This window comes from Pseudopipra pipra, chromosome 5 (genome assembly GCF_036250125.1).
Source record: "Pseudopipra pipra isolate bDixPip1 chromosome 5, bDixPip1.hap1, whole genome shotgun sequence".
NCBI classification, from domain to species: Eukaryota; Metazoa; Chordata; class Aves; order Passeriformes; family Pipridae; genus Pseudopipra; species Pseudopipra pipra.
The window spans coordinates 23,269,332-23,284,250 of NC_087553.1; the positions used below are offsets into that span (position 1 = coordinate 23,269,332).

At 40.1% G+C, this 14,919-nt stretch overlaps 1 protein-coding gene across 1 annotated transcript in view; it reads right to left on the reverse strand.

Moving 5' to 3' along the window:
• The window catches only part of MYH9 (myosin heavy chain 9), a 72,085-nt gene that overhangs the window by 16,824 nt on the left and 40,342 nt on the right, over positions 1-14,919 (reverse strand). The window contains exons 10-20 of the mRNA XM_064654962.1: positions 12,241-12,336; positions 11,047-11,165; positions 9,816-9,968; positions 8,464-8,637; positions 7,499-7,672; positions 6,785-6,899; positions 4,211-4,404; positions 3,755-3,876; positions 3,311-3,380; positions 2,207-2,367; positions 1,381-1,489 (exon numbers count right to left, since the gene is read on the reverse strand). Coding sequence (XP_064511032.1) covers positions 1,381-1,489; positions 2,207-2,367; positions 3,311-3,380; positions 3,755-3,876; positions 4,211-4,404; positions 6,785-6,899; positions 7,499-7,672; positions 8,464-8,637; positions 9,816-9,968; positions 11,047-11,165; positions 12,241-12,336 — 1,487 coding nt within the window. The remainder of the gene's footprint in view (positions 1-1,380; positions 1,490-2,206; positions 2,368-3,310; positions 3,381-3,754; positions 3,877-4,210; positions 4,405-6,784; positions 6,900-7,498; positions 7,673-8,463; positions 8,638-9,815; positions 9,969-11,046; positions 11,166-12,240; positions 12,337-14,919) is intronic.

Consider the following 14,919-nt stretch of genomic DNA (forward strand, 5'->3'; position numbering starts at 1 on the left):
GTAAGGTCCTGCACCTAGGTCACAGTAATCCCCTGTTATCAGTATAGGCTGAGAGGTGAAGGGATTGAGAACATCCCTGTGGAGAAGGACATAGACGTTTCTGGTAGATGAAAAACTGGACATGAGCTGGCAACGTGTGCTTACAGCCCAGAAAGCCAATTGTGTCCTGGGCTGCATCAAAAGCAGTGTGGTCAGCAAGTCAAGGGAGTGGATTCTGCCCCTCTAATCTGGTGAGATCCCACCTGGAGTAGTGACTGTGTCCAGGTCTGGGGTACTCAGCCTGCTGGAGTGGGTACAGAGGAGCGTGACAAAAAATACCATAGGGAGCACCTCTCCTATGAAGACAGGCTGAGAGAGTTGGAGTTTTTCAGCCTGGAGAAGAGAAGGCTACAGGGAGACCTTATAGCACCTTCCTGTACTTAAACAGGGTTTCTAAAAATGATGGGGCCAAACTTTTTAGGAAGCCTGTTGTGATAGGACAAGGAATAATAGTTTTAAACTAACAGAGGGTAGATTTAGACGACATATAAGGAAAGAATTTTTTACAACAAGGGTGGTGAAACACTGGAACAGGTTTTTTTAGAGGTGGTGGATGGATGCCCCATCCATGGAAACTCATAGTCAAGTTGGATGGGGCTCTAAGCCAACTGATCTAGTTGAAGATGTTCCTAGTTATTGCAAGGTGGTTGGATTAGATGATGTTTAAAGATCCCTTGCAACCCAAACTACTTGATAATTCTATAAAAAGACAAACAACACCCATCTCTGTGCCTACCCCATAAAACCCCTTAGAAGTAATTTTATAGGAAGAAGAAAAGTTTAAACTCTGCTCTCAACTCTCATTTAGCTGCAAAGGCTCAAGGCTAAAAAGCAAGAAATCCCATGGATTTAGAAAAGAGACCATTTCTTCATGTGTTCATTGTCTTCATAAAGGTAAAATATCCAGAAGTATTACAGCAAGATCAGACCTCAGTGCTTTTCCTTTGCTCTTACAAGCCTGGACAAAGAGATGGCAAGCCACCCCCATAATAACAATTTTTGCCTAGCTAAACTGACTACTCACATGGCAAGTGACTCTGTGAAGTGCCACACCATCAAAGCAAGTGATCCCCTTACTCTTCTTAGGCATAAAACATTAAAAGATGACTTCTGCTTTTCCACAACATTACTTGGATATGGCCTTGTATCTGATTTATGCATAGATATGCATGTGACATATTGCATAGCTACAAAATGTACTATGATATTCTCTGCCTAAATAAATCAAGGTGCAGTTTCAAGCCAGCCCAATTGCAGAGGGAGTGCTTTTTGTGCTCTGGTTCAACCTGAGAAGCTGAAATTGCAACCAAACTGTCGAAATGGCAAAGGGAAAAATATTACCTTGGTGAACAGCCTCCACCACTGCCAGTTCCGCAGTTTCAAATAGGCAGCACAGTTTCTCTGAAGCACTTTCATAGCTGTCAATTGCTGCTGGCGCTTGGCAAATGCTCTGCAAAGTAAGGGGAAGTCAGACAAAGGAACACACAGCAGCACACAATTCTCATCACCAAGCCCTTTCCAAGATACTTCTATGTTTTTTCTTTAGAAGGTTCTCTCCTAAAAAAACAGCGAAGTTTTCAGTGAACTTTCTCTCTTTTCAAGTTTTTTTCTGCTCAGGTAAGAGTGGCTATTCTTTCCTTTGTTCAATTTCCTATATAATAATTTTTTTCCCTAATGTCTTCTAATCTGAAAAGCCTCACTATTTTCACTTCCAGAAAGGGAGATCTGGAACAGAGGTGTGTTTTCCCACCAAACTGACAGGTACTACTTTTGTTTTTACAACTGTACCATTTACAGCCCTGCCTAGTAGCTTATGAGAAATTCTACACCTCCTGGATCAGTACTGTATTAAGACCTTTTCATTTTCACCTTTGCAATTTGCAACACTTTTGTCAAAAACCTGGTCTGCTGCATAGTACTCTTATAAAGAGGAATAGACTTCATTGCTCAGGTAGTTTCTGGGATAGCAGCACACAGAGATTCCGGCAGGTGCCAGAAGTCTGGCCTTACAGAGATGAAAAAGCCCTAAAAGACCACAAACTGTTAATTATACACAAAAAATAAATCATGACCTTTCTGGCAAAAAATAATTTCTAGCTACCTTTTATTGAAGATAAACTTGTACATGAATAGGAGAAATATGTACTTGAAAAATTATGGTACTTACTTTCTGGCCAGGTAGCCTCTGCAGCATGCTTGGAAGCCAATAATGACATCTGTGATCTTCAGGTCTCTCTCTTCTTCAAGATGAGCAAGGACTCCAGCTCTGAAAAACACTTTACTCTGTCCAATTCTGTAAAGGTTGGAATCCAGCTCCAATGCTTTGATCTAAAATGAGAGAGAGAAGAATTCATGTCCTGCAAAGGCTGCTTCATGTGAAACATCACAAAACATATTTGTGTCCCATGACTGTATGACATCCCTTCCCTACAATGAGCTGCTCAGGCCAACCAAAGTTGCTAACTCCCAATAAAGTCCTGCTCTGTCCTAATTAAGAGGAGTTTGAGCTCAACCAAGCACAGCATGAAATGGAGGTAAGCACAGACAGAAAATATGACAGAAAACATTGTTTTATACATCACATCAAGCACCCAGAATACAAGGAAGCTGTGAGGAACATGTCTAGTCCCTAGAGTCCTCTTCCTTTCCTAGAGGAAACACATCTGTTGATCCTTCCTAATCACTTTTCTCAGCCCTAATCTGTCAAAAAAAAACACCCCAACCCAACCTTCCTTCAAAGGATTTGCTGTCAATGCTTATAATAGTTAAGAATAATAAGCTATACTCCCTTCAGACAGAAAAAAAGGGAATCCCTTACAGCCAAATTCAATTCAGTCTCCCCTAATCATCAAGCTAGAGCCAAAGCTTTTCCTTTGAAGCAGGCAATTCTGCAGAAATTAATTGGAGCCTTCACTGAAAGCATTTGTCAACAGCAGGCCATTACAAAAATTTTATTGAAACTCATACTTTAAGAATGTGCTAAAGATAACATTAATGCTTCTAAGCATTTGGATTCTATGAACACTGCTGGCATCTTAAAGTGTATGCACCTGTGGAAACAGAAAGATCCTCTTTGCCTAAGATCACTGAACCTCATGCTAGCCAAAAGCCTCCATCCATGAAGCCAAGAGAAGGCTTTTTGCACCCCTCTCTCAGACAAAACATTTGACTTTGGAATTTTGGTCTGATATATTTAGCATTCACAACTCCAACTTTTAAATCACACTCCTAAAGCTTATTCTATTCAAGTAGAGTTTCTGGGATGTCTTACCATCAGCACGCAAGCCTGCTTTCCGTCCATAAATCCTTTGGGAATTGCATTTGGAGTTAAGATTTCGTATCTGAAAACGAGAAAGCATCAGACCAGTTACACAAGTATATTTTAAAACAACAACAAACAAAATAAATCAGTATGCATTCCTATGCCATTATGAGTTTGGCAGTTTAGGGAAAAAAATTCTATGAATTCTCTCTCTATTCAACAGAGTATGAAGCAGCAGTCTTGGATGGAGTCCTCTACACCTCACCTTAACTACATCCTTACTAGAGAAGTCAAAGATGCTTTTGGAAGGCTTAGTGCCAGGGAATACCAAGACACAGATGTGCTGCCTTTGAAAAATTGGTGATCTAGTTGCAATAAAATACTTCAATTTTTGTACTTATGTCTAAACTTTGCCAAGGCAAAGACTGCTTTGGATTCTTTTCTAGGGCTCACCTTTGTCTGAATTCCTGGAATACAACTCTGTTGGGGAAACCTTGACGACAAATACGGATTCCCTCCAGCACTCCATTACAGCGAAGCTGGTCGAGGACCAAGTGGGGATCTAGTTTTCCAGCCTAGTGAGGAAAATGTATATTTTATAAATACCACAAAGCTTTTACAAAAGGGGCTTACCCCCTTGCCTCTCTCTCTTTTTTTGTAAAGCACTCAGTTCTCTCTTTTCCAGTTAGAAACAACTGAAAGCTTTTATGCCACTTTATGAAGAACTGCAAAGATCAGTCTCCAAAATTTTAGTAAGTATACAGTTATTTAGAACAACCTTCAAAAGATACCCTGAGAAAACAGGACCTCTTCAAGATCTTTTGCAAAACCTGACAAAAGATAGCAACCCAGCCACATGCCCCAGGAAGCCCAGGTAAGACTGCCTGGGCTGTGCTGTTTTGACTGTACCTTTTTCTCATGGTTGGGGATAATGCAACGGACGAAGTTGGGGTTGGTGTTCCTCAGGGTAGCCATCAGTTTAGCCAGCTGTTCTTTATAGAGCTGCCCCACTGTTCGGAACATACCCTTCCTGGTTTTAAAGGCCCCTGGCAATGCTGTATCTGACATACCAGCTACCTGATCCAGCCCAACAATACGGTCAACTAGAGAGAGCACAAGAAAGAGTGTTAAAATTCGGCCACAAACAAAGGAAGCACTGGAACATACAAAGAACATCTGGGTAGAACAGGATCAATGAGAGGAGCTGCAGAATCCTTTTTGCTTCATCTCTACACAGATGTTGACTCCTGTACAGAAGTTGTGCAGGGATAGGAGCAGGAAGGAAAAGAAAGCATCAGCTCACTACAGGAAGTTTGAGTGATGGAGTTAAACTTACTCCCAAACATATTCTACTGATGCCCTGGATGGCAGCTCTGGAAGAGCAATCCAGAAGTGAGTTTTGGATGCTTCTACTTGCTTAGCTTACAATGTAAGACAACAAACCAAAAGTTCTAGCTGCTAGCCCAGCAGAGTCAACTATTAGTTAACTCTGATCCAGAAATGGCCACAGACAGAGAAAAAGCCCAGCTTCACTCTCGCGTTACAGGCAGGACTGGTGATCAGAAAAGCCGTTCACTTGTAAACTGAACAAACATGGTCAAAGGCATGACAGAAACCAAACCTGAAGATACCACTGTTTGAGCTGGTTTTGGAGTACAAGTATTCTATGAAAGACATGAACAATACCACTAGGAGAGAGTCAGAACTCCTTGCCCCAACAGTTTCTCCACTATGTCACAGTGACATGCAAGCACTAATAAAGTCATCACCTTGATGGATGGACTCCATAGATCCTTTTTTTTTTTCCTTAACAGAAGCCAGCTAAATCTGATAGTAGCAGGGGCAAAAAGAAACTAAAGCATTACTTTTTCCCATTGCTTTTCTACATAGAGAAAAAAATTCACCCATCCAACAAAAGCTAACTGTATCACTATAAATTTCCATACCCCCAGTACATTTCTATTAAGTGCTTCAAGCTACTTTTCACTATCTTGGTTGGTTGATGCCTACACTCAGGCTCCCAATCCTCACTTCAGAAAACACAACAGCTTGTGTTCAACTGTCTTCTGATTAAAAAAAAAACACATAATTGCTAAGAGACATTCCTACAAAAGAAAAAACAAGAAAGAATACTCTGATTTACAGCTAATATTAATTTAGAACTGCTCACTTTTAGAGCAGTTGTTAGAATAGGGTCAAGGTTGCCTTATCAGAAAGAAAAGAAGGTTATGTTACTAGATGACATCACAGGGAAATCCACAGAAGTGTGTCCCAGATTGTGGCTTTAACAATCCTCTTAAAAATCTTGAGCCCTGCAATCTACATCAAGATAGCAAAAAGGACAGTCATTGCAACAGGAGATCCAGCAAAGAACAATAAATGAAAACTGATAAGCTGTAGTCAGTTGACATTTCAAGTCCAAAAGGAGCATTACACAGCAAAGGCCTTGAGAGGCACAACTTGGTGACAGCCATTTTTGATCCAGTAAAAGTTCCCTTCCCAAACTAACTTTCTCTTAAATGATCACCTGCTGAAGTTAAATTCCAATTCTAAAACTAATGTTAAACTGGATTTCAGTTTATATGCAGTCTTGAAAATCTTCCTTCCAAATCTTGCAAGAAATACAGCCTTGCTAACTCTACATTCAAACAGTTGTCAAGGAATTGCCTTTAGCTATTCCTATCCAAGTCTTGCAAGAGCAACTTTTAGCACCTCAATATATTCCTATTTTTCTTGTATTCACTTGTAAGGTCAGTTTTACTTTCGTTTTAAAATCCATGAGGAGCTACTAGCACAAAGCAGAGGAAATGAACAAGAAAGACAGGCAGGTATGACAAAGGGACAAAGAGAAGTTAACGGAAGCATTTCTTGCATGGCTCTAGGATGCATTACACACATGACACGACAGCTGGGTTTCTCAGTCACCTGGTTCTAGATGAAGAATAGGAAAGTGTTGATAGAAATAGGCTCTCTGAACCTTCTGCATCTCTGCAACAGACAGAGACGTCAAAGAAAACCTACCACAGAAAGTGACAGTAACAGTAAGACTCAAAAGCAGATAAACCCAGAGAAGATAAGAGTAAAATACTGAACAACACTGCAGAAAGAGCACACTAGTTGCAGGACTGAAAACACAGGTTTGACCTCAGATCTTGAGTTTGAGTGCTGCAGCTATGCAAGCTGCCGGGACGTAATGGCACATTCATATTTTATCCTGGCATTCTTGATTTTGAGAAATAATTGCAATATATATTGAGGAAGCTTAATGTATGTTGATGGAAGTGAGCCTTTCTCTTGAGTTATAGCAAAGTTTTAATGCAATACCATAATCTAAGCAAAGGATGTTCCAGACAATGCTCATCTTGGCGGCTTAGTCTTCAGAGGAAAAAAAAGCAACACAGTTCATCATAGACTTTTGATGATCAAACAAACTCTTCTACATAAAACAAGAGAAAACAAATTAAATTAAGGTTAATTACATACCATCTTTCCACAGCTCAGACACAAACTTATCCGACGACTGGTGGAGAAGAGTAGCGATATTATCATTCAGCGGATCCATGTTCTTCATCAGCCATTCATCCGCCTTATAATCCACCTGGAGAAGACAAACACATCAAGAAAATTGGAGGGCAATTTTCTGCACCCTAAGATGCATCAACATCTGGTGCAGTCAGTAAAAGTAGCTGAGGTTTGCACAATCAACAACAGATTACCTCACCATTCTTGGATTTGCCATCTAAGTAAGCATACCTACGGATTTCAAACCCTTACAAACAGCTGCATGTTCTGTTCTGTCAGTAAAGGGAATGGATTTGCAATGCTAGTTTGCACCACCCAGAGTGTGACACAAAACAACTGCGTTATCATTTTTGCTGAAGAAGCCTTGATGCAGGTTTCTGAAAAGCACCTCCAATCTCACCAAATCACAGAGAACAAATTTAAATTGCTGTCAGTTTGACGTGTCTTGAACTATAGATATATATTTCAAGTTTGAGATTACAGATAGATAGATAAATAGATAGATAGATATAAACTTGCAGGCAAATCCCCTTAGGCACTGGAACAATTTCATGGAATCTTCCAATGGTTTCTCATAGGCAACCATTTTGGTGAGTAGCCATTTCTAAGAAGCAGTGGTTATACATTACAAAATACAGTAGACATTCCAGTGTTCACATTTTAGCTATTCTTTACCTTGCCAGCATAATGTATGATACAGAAGTCAGCTTTGTCTTTCAGCTGTTTTGGCTTCTGAAATTTGGGGTGGGTGCCTTGTTCTTGCACAACTTTTTCCACAAAGCTTTTGTCTGTCGCTTTTGGGAACCAGCACTCTTCATCCAGCAGGGCCAGTATACCAGGAGGCCCAGCCTTAAAGAAGGGAAACATCACAACATCATTAAATACATGACTACACCAATAACTAACACCTTTAGATGGCTAGAGGAGAAAGAAAAAGGATTCCTAAGCCTGATCCGCATCACATTCGCCTGTTGTGTGGTATCAGTTTAACTACTTCCTTAATAATAGAAATTGTTAATAATTCTTCAATATCCTCATCTAAATTCTGACCACTTTTATGAGAAAGTCTTTTCTGTGACATTTGTCTAGGTTGTTTTTTGGGGAAAAAAACCCTTTCTTAATAAAAGAAACATTATCACACCGTTCTCTAAATATATCCAGGTGTCTAAATGCAGAATGCCATAGGAGAAAATTTTATAATCTAGTTCTTACTATTCTAACATCTATTAGGAAACTTATAAATTTTCAAGTTTCATTAGAGCAGAATGAAAGCAACAGTGATTCACAGCTTCTCACCACAGCTGTAGTTAAGTAACTTTACACTATTTATGGTAAGCTACACATACATCTAGTACTATGCAGATATACACAAATGAAGACAATTTAGTGAGAGGAAAAAGTGGCTGACTATATCTATTTTCATGCAGTATTTCCTACAGAACTGATACTAACAGCTCTATTGGTAACAGACTTTCAGACAAAGAAGAAACTGTTCATTTCTGCTTCTAATCATCACAGTATCAGCAGAAAATCACAAAAGCTAGAAGGTCAGTTTCCAGTCTACAGGTAGAGGTGATGTCCTCAGTGACAAAATCAGTGCAGCCATTTCTTGCTGCTCCATGGTAGAACAACAAGCTTACCGGTTTCTCTATGAGGTCAATGCAGGGCTGCAGATCCAGGCCAAAGTCAATGAAATTCCACTCAATGCCCTCCCTCTGGTACTCCTCTTGCTCCAGAATGAACATGGTGTGGTTAAAGAGCTGCTGCAACTTTTCATTTGTGTAGTTAATACACAACTGCTCAAAGGAGTTCAGCTAATGAAGAAAAAGGCAGAAAGATGTTTGAACAATTGCTTTTGTAGACACACCTACTATTCTCTTAGCACAAAAGATTGTATCTGTAGTTGAGGAATTTAAGCCAGCGTTCTGTGTGGGGCAGACAGTCCATTGTCAATAACCTCTTTGGTTATGAACTGCCTGTACTGTCACGTGCCACTGCATCACTGCTGCAATCCCTAGGGAAGTTCATACACTTTGTTCCTCAGACTTTGCAAAAGAATGTTTAGTTGTAAACAGCAGAAGAATTACTGCAGCTGCTTAACCCAGGAACAGAAGAGACTCTGGTTTTCTCACAAATACAGAGCTGACAACAGAAGGAAGCAACAGAAGTCTGAAGACAAATTCCTAAAAGCGTATGGACTGGAAAGTCCCTTTTTAATCCTCATATATAAAATCAGAGCAAGGAAAGTGAGAGAAATTTCTTCAAAATTTCTAAAATTCTTCAAACAGTAAGGACAAGATAAATAACCTACAGTGCATTTTTATGTTAGACCACACAAAAGATAACGTAGCTTCTAAAGAGAATGTCCAGTTCTACTTTCTCCATATTTCAGTAATTCCTAACCATGTTATTTCTGCTCTTCTCCTATTTATGAGATCCACCAACCATGAAACCAAAGGTACACCAATCAGAGAGGGGGAAGGAAACAAAACAAAACAAACAAACAAACAAACAACAACAAAAAAAAAGTAGAAAAAAAAATTCAACTTTTCTGTGCCCTAGTTTTCCATTTCATGAATAAATGGTGCAATTGCACATGAACTAGATCCAGCATAACACAGGTTGACAGGAGCTGCCTGGCTGGGATAACAGCAGAATACTTCTTTTCTGATGGCAGTCTGTGGATGCTTCTGATTAAGTATAATGCAAAGTCACATTCTAAAATTGTTTCATAGAATCTGATAAAGGTTTGACCTAACAGTTCACTGTCACCTGTAGAAGGAGCTCCCACTTGCCCTCTCTCTCATCTCTTCCTCAACTTTCCTTCAGCTCTTCCTCTCCTGCACTTATCCTTCAAGAGATTTTATGCTTTTTTTGTGGAATACACATCCTTTCCAAAACTATGTTATTTTCCAGTTTTAAAATTATTTCCTTCAGCGGTCTTTGCTCCATATTAAACTGTACTGAGTGCAAGGACCTGACATCTCCTTACCTCAAAAATCTCAAAGCCAGCAATGTCAAGGATTCCAATGAAGGATGCACCCTGTCGCTTGGTCTTATCCAATGCTTTGTTGATCCGCATAACCAGCCATCGGAACATACGTTCATAAGTGGCTTTAGCAAGCGCTTCAATGGCAAAATCAGCCTAAGTAGCAAAAAGATGAACATCGGGAGTTACATTATAAACCAAAGAAAGGCACAGAGTACACTGTTTCAGGACCTAACAGCCCAACTGTAGTCTTTTTCTCTCCACCACCAAATTCAGCAAACAAGGCTTATTTCAGAGGTTATTCCCAATGAAAAGCAGATGGCATACAGCCCCATATACGAGAGCAAAGAATTTGTCTCTAAATTAGCATGTCAAAACAAAATTTCAGGATCCTCACTGTTGGAGAAACCAAGAGCTGGAATTAAAGAAAGAAAAGCTAATCACCTCCAAAAAGACTGTAATAACATGGTGTTTCACAAGCCCAAAGAAAAGAATTTAAATTCTTTTGTAACTTTGGATTTGTGAAGCCAAATCCCTCCCTGACACCACCCTATCCGTGTTTGACATAAATACCACACGTAAGAAATTAAACATCAAAATGCAAAGGCAGCATGGAAAGGCAATCTGTGACTGTTTCTAGCCTTCAATCTCTTCCCAATCCCTTCCATGTTATGAGGGCATGTTTCATTACTTAAAGAATAGGGATGTGTTCATAAGGAAGCTGGGCAGTGAGTAAGCACAGGGGCTTTGCTCCATTCAAGCAGCCACTAGCTCCTAGGTCAGGCTTCATTTAGAGAACAACCAGACTCAAGAGCGTTACAAAATTTCCAATCAATTTCAAGGGTGAGAAGCAAATTTTTCCATCCTTGTAGCTGACCTACTCAAAGATACTGCTTTTTGTATTACACCAACTCAAAAATGTCACCCTTGCACACCACACTGAAAGAACTTATTCCCTACAGACAGCCAGTCACCAAAACTAGCGGACTTGGGCTTTTTTTTGTTGTTTTTTTTTTTAAGATGAGAAAAAGTGCTATAGGGGCAGGGTGATTTCTATCTTTACACAGATCAAATGAGGAAATACTAGAAAAAATATATATGCTACATTATTCGAGTGTATTATGTGTAGTCATAAAGACGGTTAATAAACACTACAGAAACCTCTAATACATTCATTAGCTTTGTGGTGGTAAGATTAGACCAAAGTACTCATTCATTTTTAGAGAACACATACCTGCTCTTTGGTCTGAGCTTTCTGCACATAATCTCGTCCAACTTTGATGCGAGGAGTCAGGATGCCTCTAGTGAAATCTGTCACATTGATACCCAAAAGGTGAGACACTTTCTGAGCCGCTGAAGATGAGAAGAGGAAACAAAGAGATTAATATTATTTTGTTTTTCTCACAGAAAACAAGAGAAAAAGAAAAACATTCAGGGAAAAAAAAATTTAGAAAAGCTAAGAAACAGCTTACAAAAAAATGTTAAATGAAGAACAGGTTGCTGAGACAAAGTATCTTCCTAATCAAAAAAATCCAAGAAAACTCTCTTGCAACCCATTCTACAGGTTATTGATTTTCTCCAGAATCCACAAGAGCAAATTTGAAGCAACAGATTCATAACACTAAATCATAACACAGAAGATTTAGAAAATTCGTCTGTAATCAATTTAAAAATACATCACATAATAGATTTCTTAATCAAGATAATTGTTCTGTCCTCATCTACTCATTAGTCTTTGAGGCAACTCTGCATTTCAGATTCAAGATCCAAAACCCAAATGGTTTACTCTCCTCCGCAAAATGGCAGTTAGAGCATATTTTCAGTAATATAGCCAAAAAAATAAACAGTGATAAATTAGCACCTTTTCTATTTCTGCAGTACATCTACAATGAAGGTCTAAGAGTTAAATCTTCCAACAGACAGTCTTCTATCATATGAAACGCTACTATTTACACATGCAACAACGGGCAGTGCAATTAAAATATGTACACATACTTTACATCCACCACAAAACTATTCACCACTTCACTCTTACAGTTACAAGACTACTACTGTCAGCAAAGAACATTCATTAAAGTCTGATAATATAAGTTTGAAGGAGCAATTATTCCAGCTTGGTTAAAACACACAAACACTCAACATATTCCAGTAGAGTAATCCTTTTCATCTGGTCATCACATGTACTTCCTGCCTAGCCCTGACACAAGAACAGTGCCACATTCCTGCCCGTGGGTGGCTGCAAACACACGCCTGGCAAAACAGTGTGTATTTGTATGGAGCATGCCAGCTCCTTTGGGAAATAATTCACCTTATAGAAAAACAGGATTTCAGCATTCCATACATACTGTAATACATTCTCCTACTTGCAAGAACTTCCTGTAGGCTTTTTTCTGCACTTTTCTTTGGTGGGGAAGAGGAGATTGGTTACCTGTATTATCTGGCATAGAGGCTTGGTCTGTATTACGCTCCTTCTTGAAGACTATGTTGCCAAGTTGAAGAACACCTGAGATAACCTTCAGCAGACCTTTTAAAATAATAATAATAATAACTCAGTGTCAGACACCACCGAAAGCCCTGATATGACCCAGTTACCTTTCCTGACATGGTTAAGAGGCCCTCCTCGACACCCCAAAGATCCTTCTGAAAAAAACACTACAGACAATTCCTTTACATGACTCCCATTCAGGACACAGAACTTGCCTTATCTTTTCTGTGTGAGATTACACAGCCTAGAAATTTACCCATTCTCAACATCACTATAGAACAGTGAGAGATGGGACTGAGGGCAATGAGCCACCTAAATCACCTGCATTTTTTGATAAAACATTTCTTCTCAGTTAGAGGGTCAAAACTCACTCAATTAATTCAATACTCAATTTTCCTCAATGATTACTGTTAAACACAGGAAAGAGATAGTTAAGAGCACAAACCAATTAAAGAAGATTTTTTTTCTTTAACCCTGTTACACTTTCAGTTCCCTGACCAAGATCTGTAGTCCTTAGAGACGTACATTTATAACATATGGAAGGCAGCAGGATGTAGGAGAAAGTGCCCATACTGTAAGTATTACTAAGTACATGCTGAAGCACCCCACCCTATTGCTAATGATATATTCATACTCTTCAAACGGTGCACGTCACAAAAGCAATACCAGGTGCCAGGACAGGAAAGACATTTTTTGATGCCACAGTCTCAATTCAATTTTGACCGTGTCTCAATCAAAGCTCACTGGATAATAGCTTCTAGTTGCCTTGAGCAAAATAAACTGCCAGTCACTTGCAAAGGGGATCTTATACCAAAGATTTTTTTATCCCCCAATTTCTACCTGTTTGTGCTGGTTTTGGGTGAGATAGAATTAATTTTCTTCACAGTAGCTGTTAGGGGGATTTGTGCTGGAAACAGCATTCATGACACAGGGATGTTTTAGTTACTGCTGAGCAGCGTTACACAGAGTCAACGCCTTTTCTGCTTTCCAGTGAGGAGGCTGGGGGTGCACAAGAAAAGTTGGAAGAGGACAGAGCAGGTTCATGTGACCCCAGCTGACGCAAGGGGTCCGTACAAAATGACATCACACTCAACATTTAAAGCTGAGGAAAGAAGATGGAAGGGGGGGACGTTGGGAGTGATGGTGTTTGTCTTCCCAAGTCACTGTTACGCAAGATAGAGCCCTGCTTTCCTGGGGATGGCTAAACACCTGCCTGCCCATGAGAAGCGGTGAATGAATTCCTTGTTTGGCCTTGCTTCGCTTGCATGTGCAGCTTTGGCTTTACCTGTTAAACTGTTTTTACCATAACCCACAAGTTTTCTCCCTTTTACTCTTTTGATTCTCTCCCCCATCCCACTGGGGGAGAGTGAGTGAGCAGCTGCTGGCTGGAGCTAAACCACAACACTATTACTGAAAGATTTGTTTTAAAACAAATACCCTTTTGGTAAGAGAGCAAACAAAGGCTCCATATGTGCTACATTAGGAGTAAACATATGTTTGTGATTGCCCTGCTCTACTCTGCACTCGTGGAGCCTCACCTCAAGTCCTGTGTGCAGTTTTGGGTGCTACAATAAAAGAAAGATATAAAGCTATTACGGAGTGTCCAAAGAAAGGCTATGAAGATAGTTAAGAGCCTTGAGGGGAAGCTGGAGGAAGAGTGGTCGAGGTCACTTGGCTTGTTTAGCTTGGAGGAGACTGAGGGGAGACCTCATTGCAGCCTACAGTTCCTTTGCAAGGGGAAGTGGAGGGGCAGGCACTACACTTCTCTTTGGTGACCAGTGAAGGACCCAAAGGAACGGCCTGAAGCTATGTCAGCAAAGGTTTATGCTGGATCTTAGGAAAAGGGCATTGGAACAGGCTCCCCAGGGAAGCAGTCACAGCACCAAGGCCATCAGAGTTGAAGTGTTTAGAAAATGCTTTCAGGCACATGGTGTGATTCTTGGGGTGGCCCTGTGCAGAGTCAGGACACTGATCTTCGGTAACTCTTCTGAGTTCCCTCTAACTCAGGATATTATATGATTCTACGTTCCTAGAGGTATGTTATGAAATTCAGTGGTTTGACGGCTGCATCTGGAGTCCTAGCACCTGAACAGACATCTTATTTTGATATGGTCTTATAAATATAGTGTTTAGATTTTACATCTACTACGCAGCTAGGCAGTTCTTCCAAGCCTTTAAGGAACATTAAGGCACTTGACCCTTTGAACAGCAAGTACAAAACACTAAAGCTATTTTTGCTGTAGTGGCTGGAACCAATAGCTCATCTATGTGACAGCAAAGACATGCCCTAGAGCATACATTAAAAAACTCAGCTCAAAAAACTGAGCATAGGAGGACATCCTGACAATGAATTAGGCTGCCAATTTTTTTATTTGGTTTAAGCAAGTTTCTCTTCTCTTCATACAGCAGTTTCAGCCTCAGATGATCCAGAATATCAAGAAGGCTATTAAACTGTGGATAACAACAGCATGGATTTTTAGTAGGCTGGACTGTGAAGAGCAATATTTAAGGCAGAGGCACATATTCCCTACAGCCACAAGAGCTGCAACCTCCAGCAGAGGAGGTGGTGACCTCAAACCACCACAGATGCTTGCTTGCTTCAGCATAGAGAATAGTAGTCCC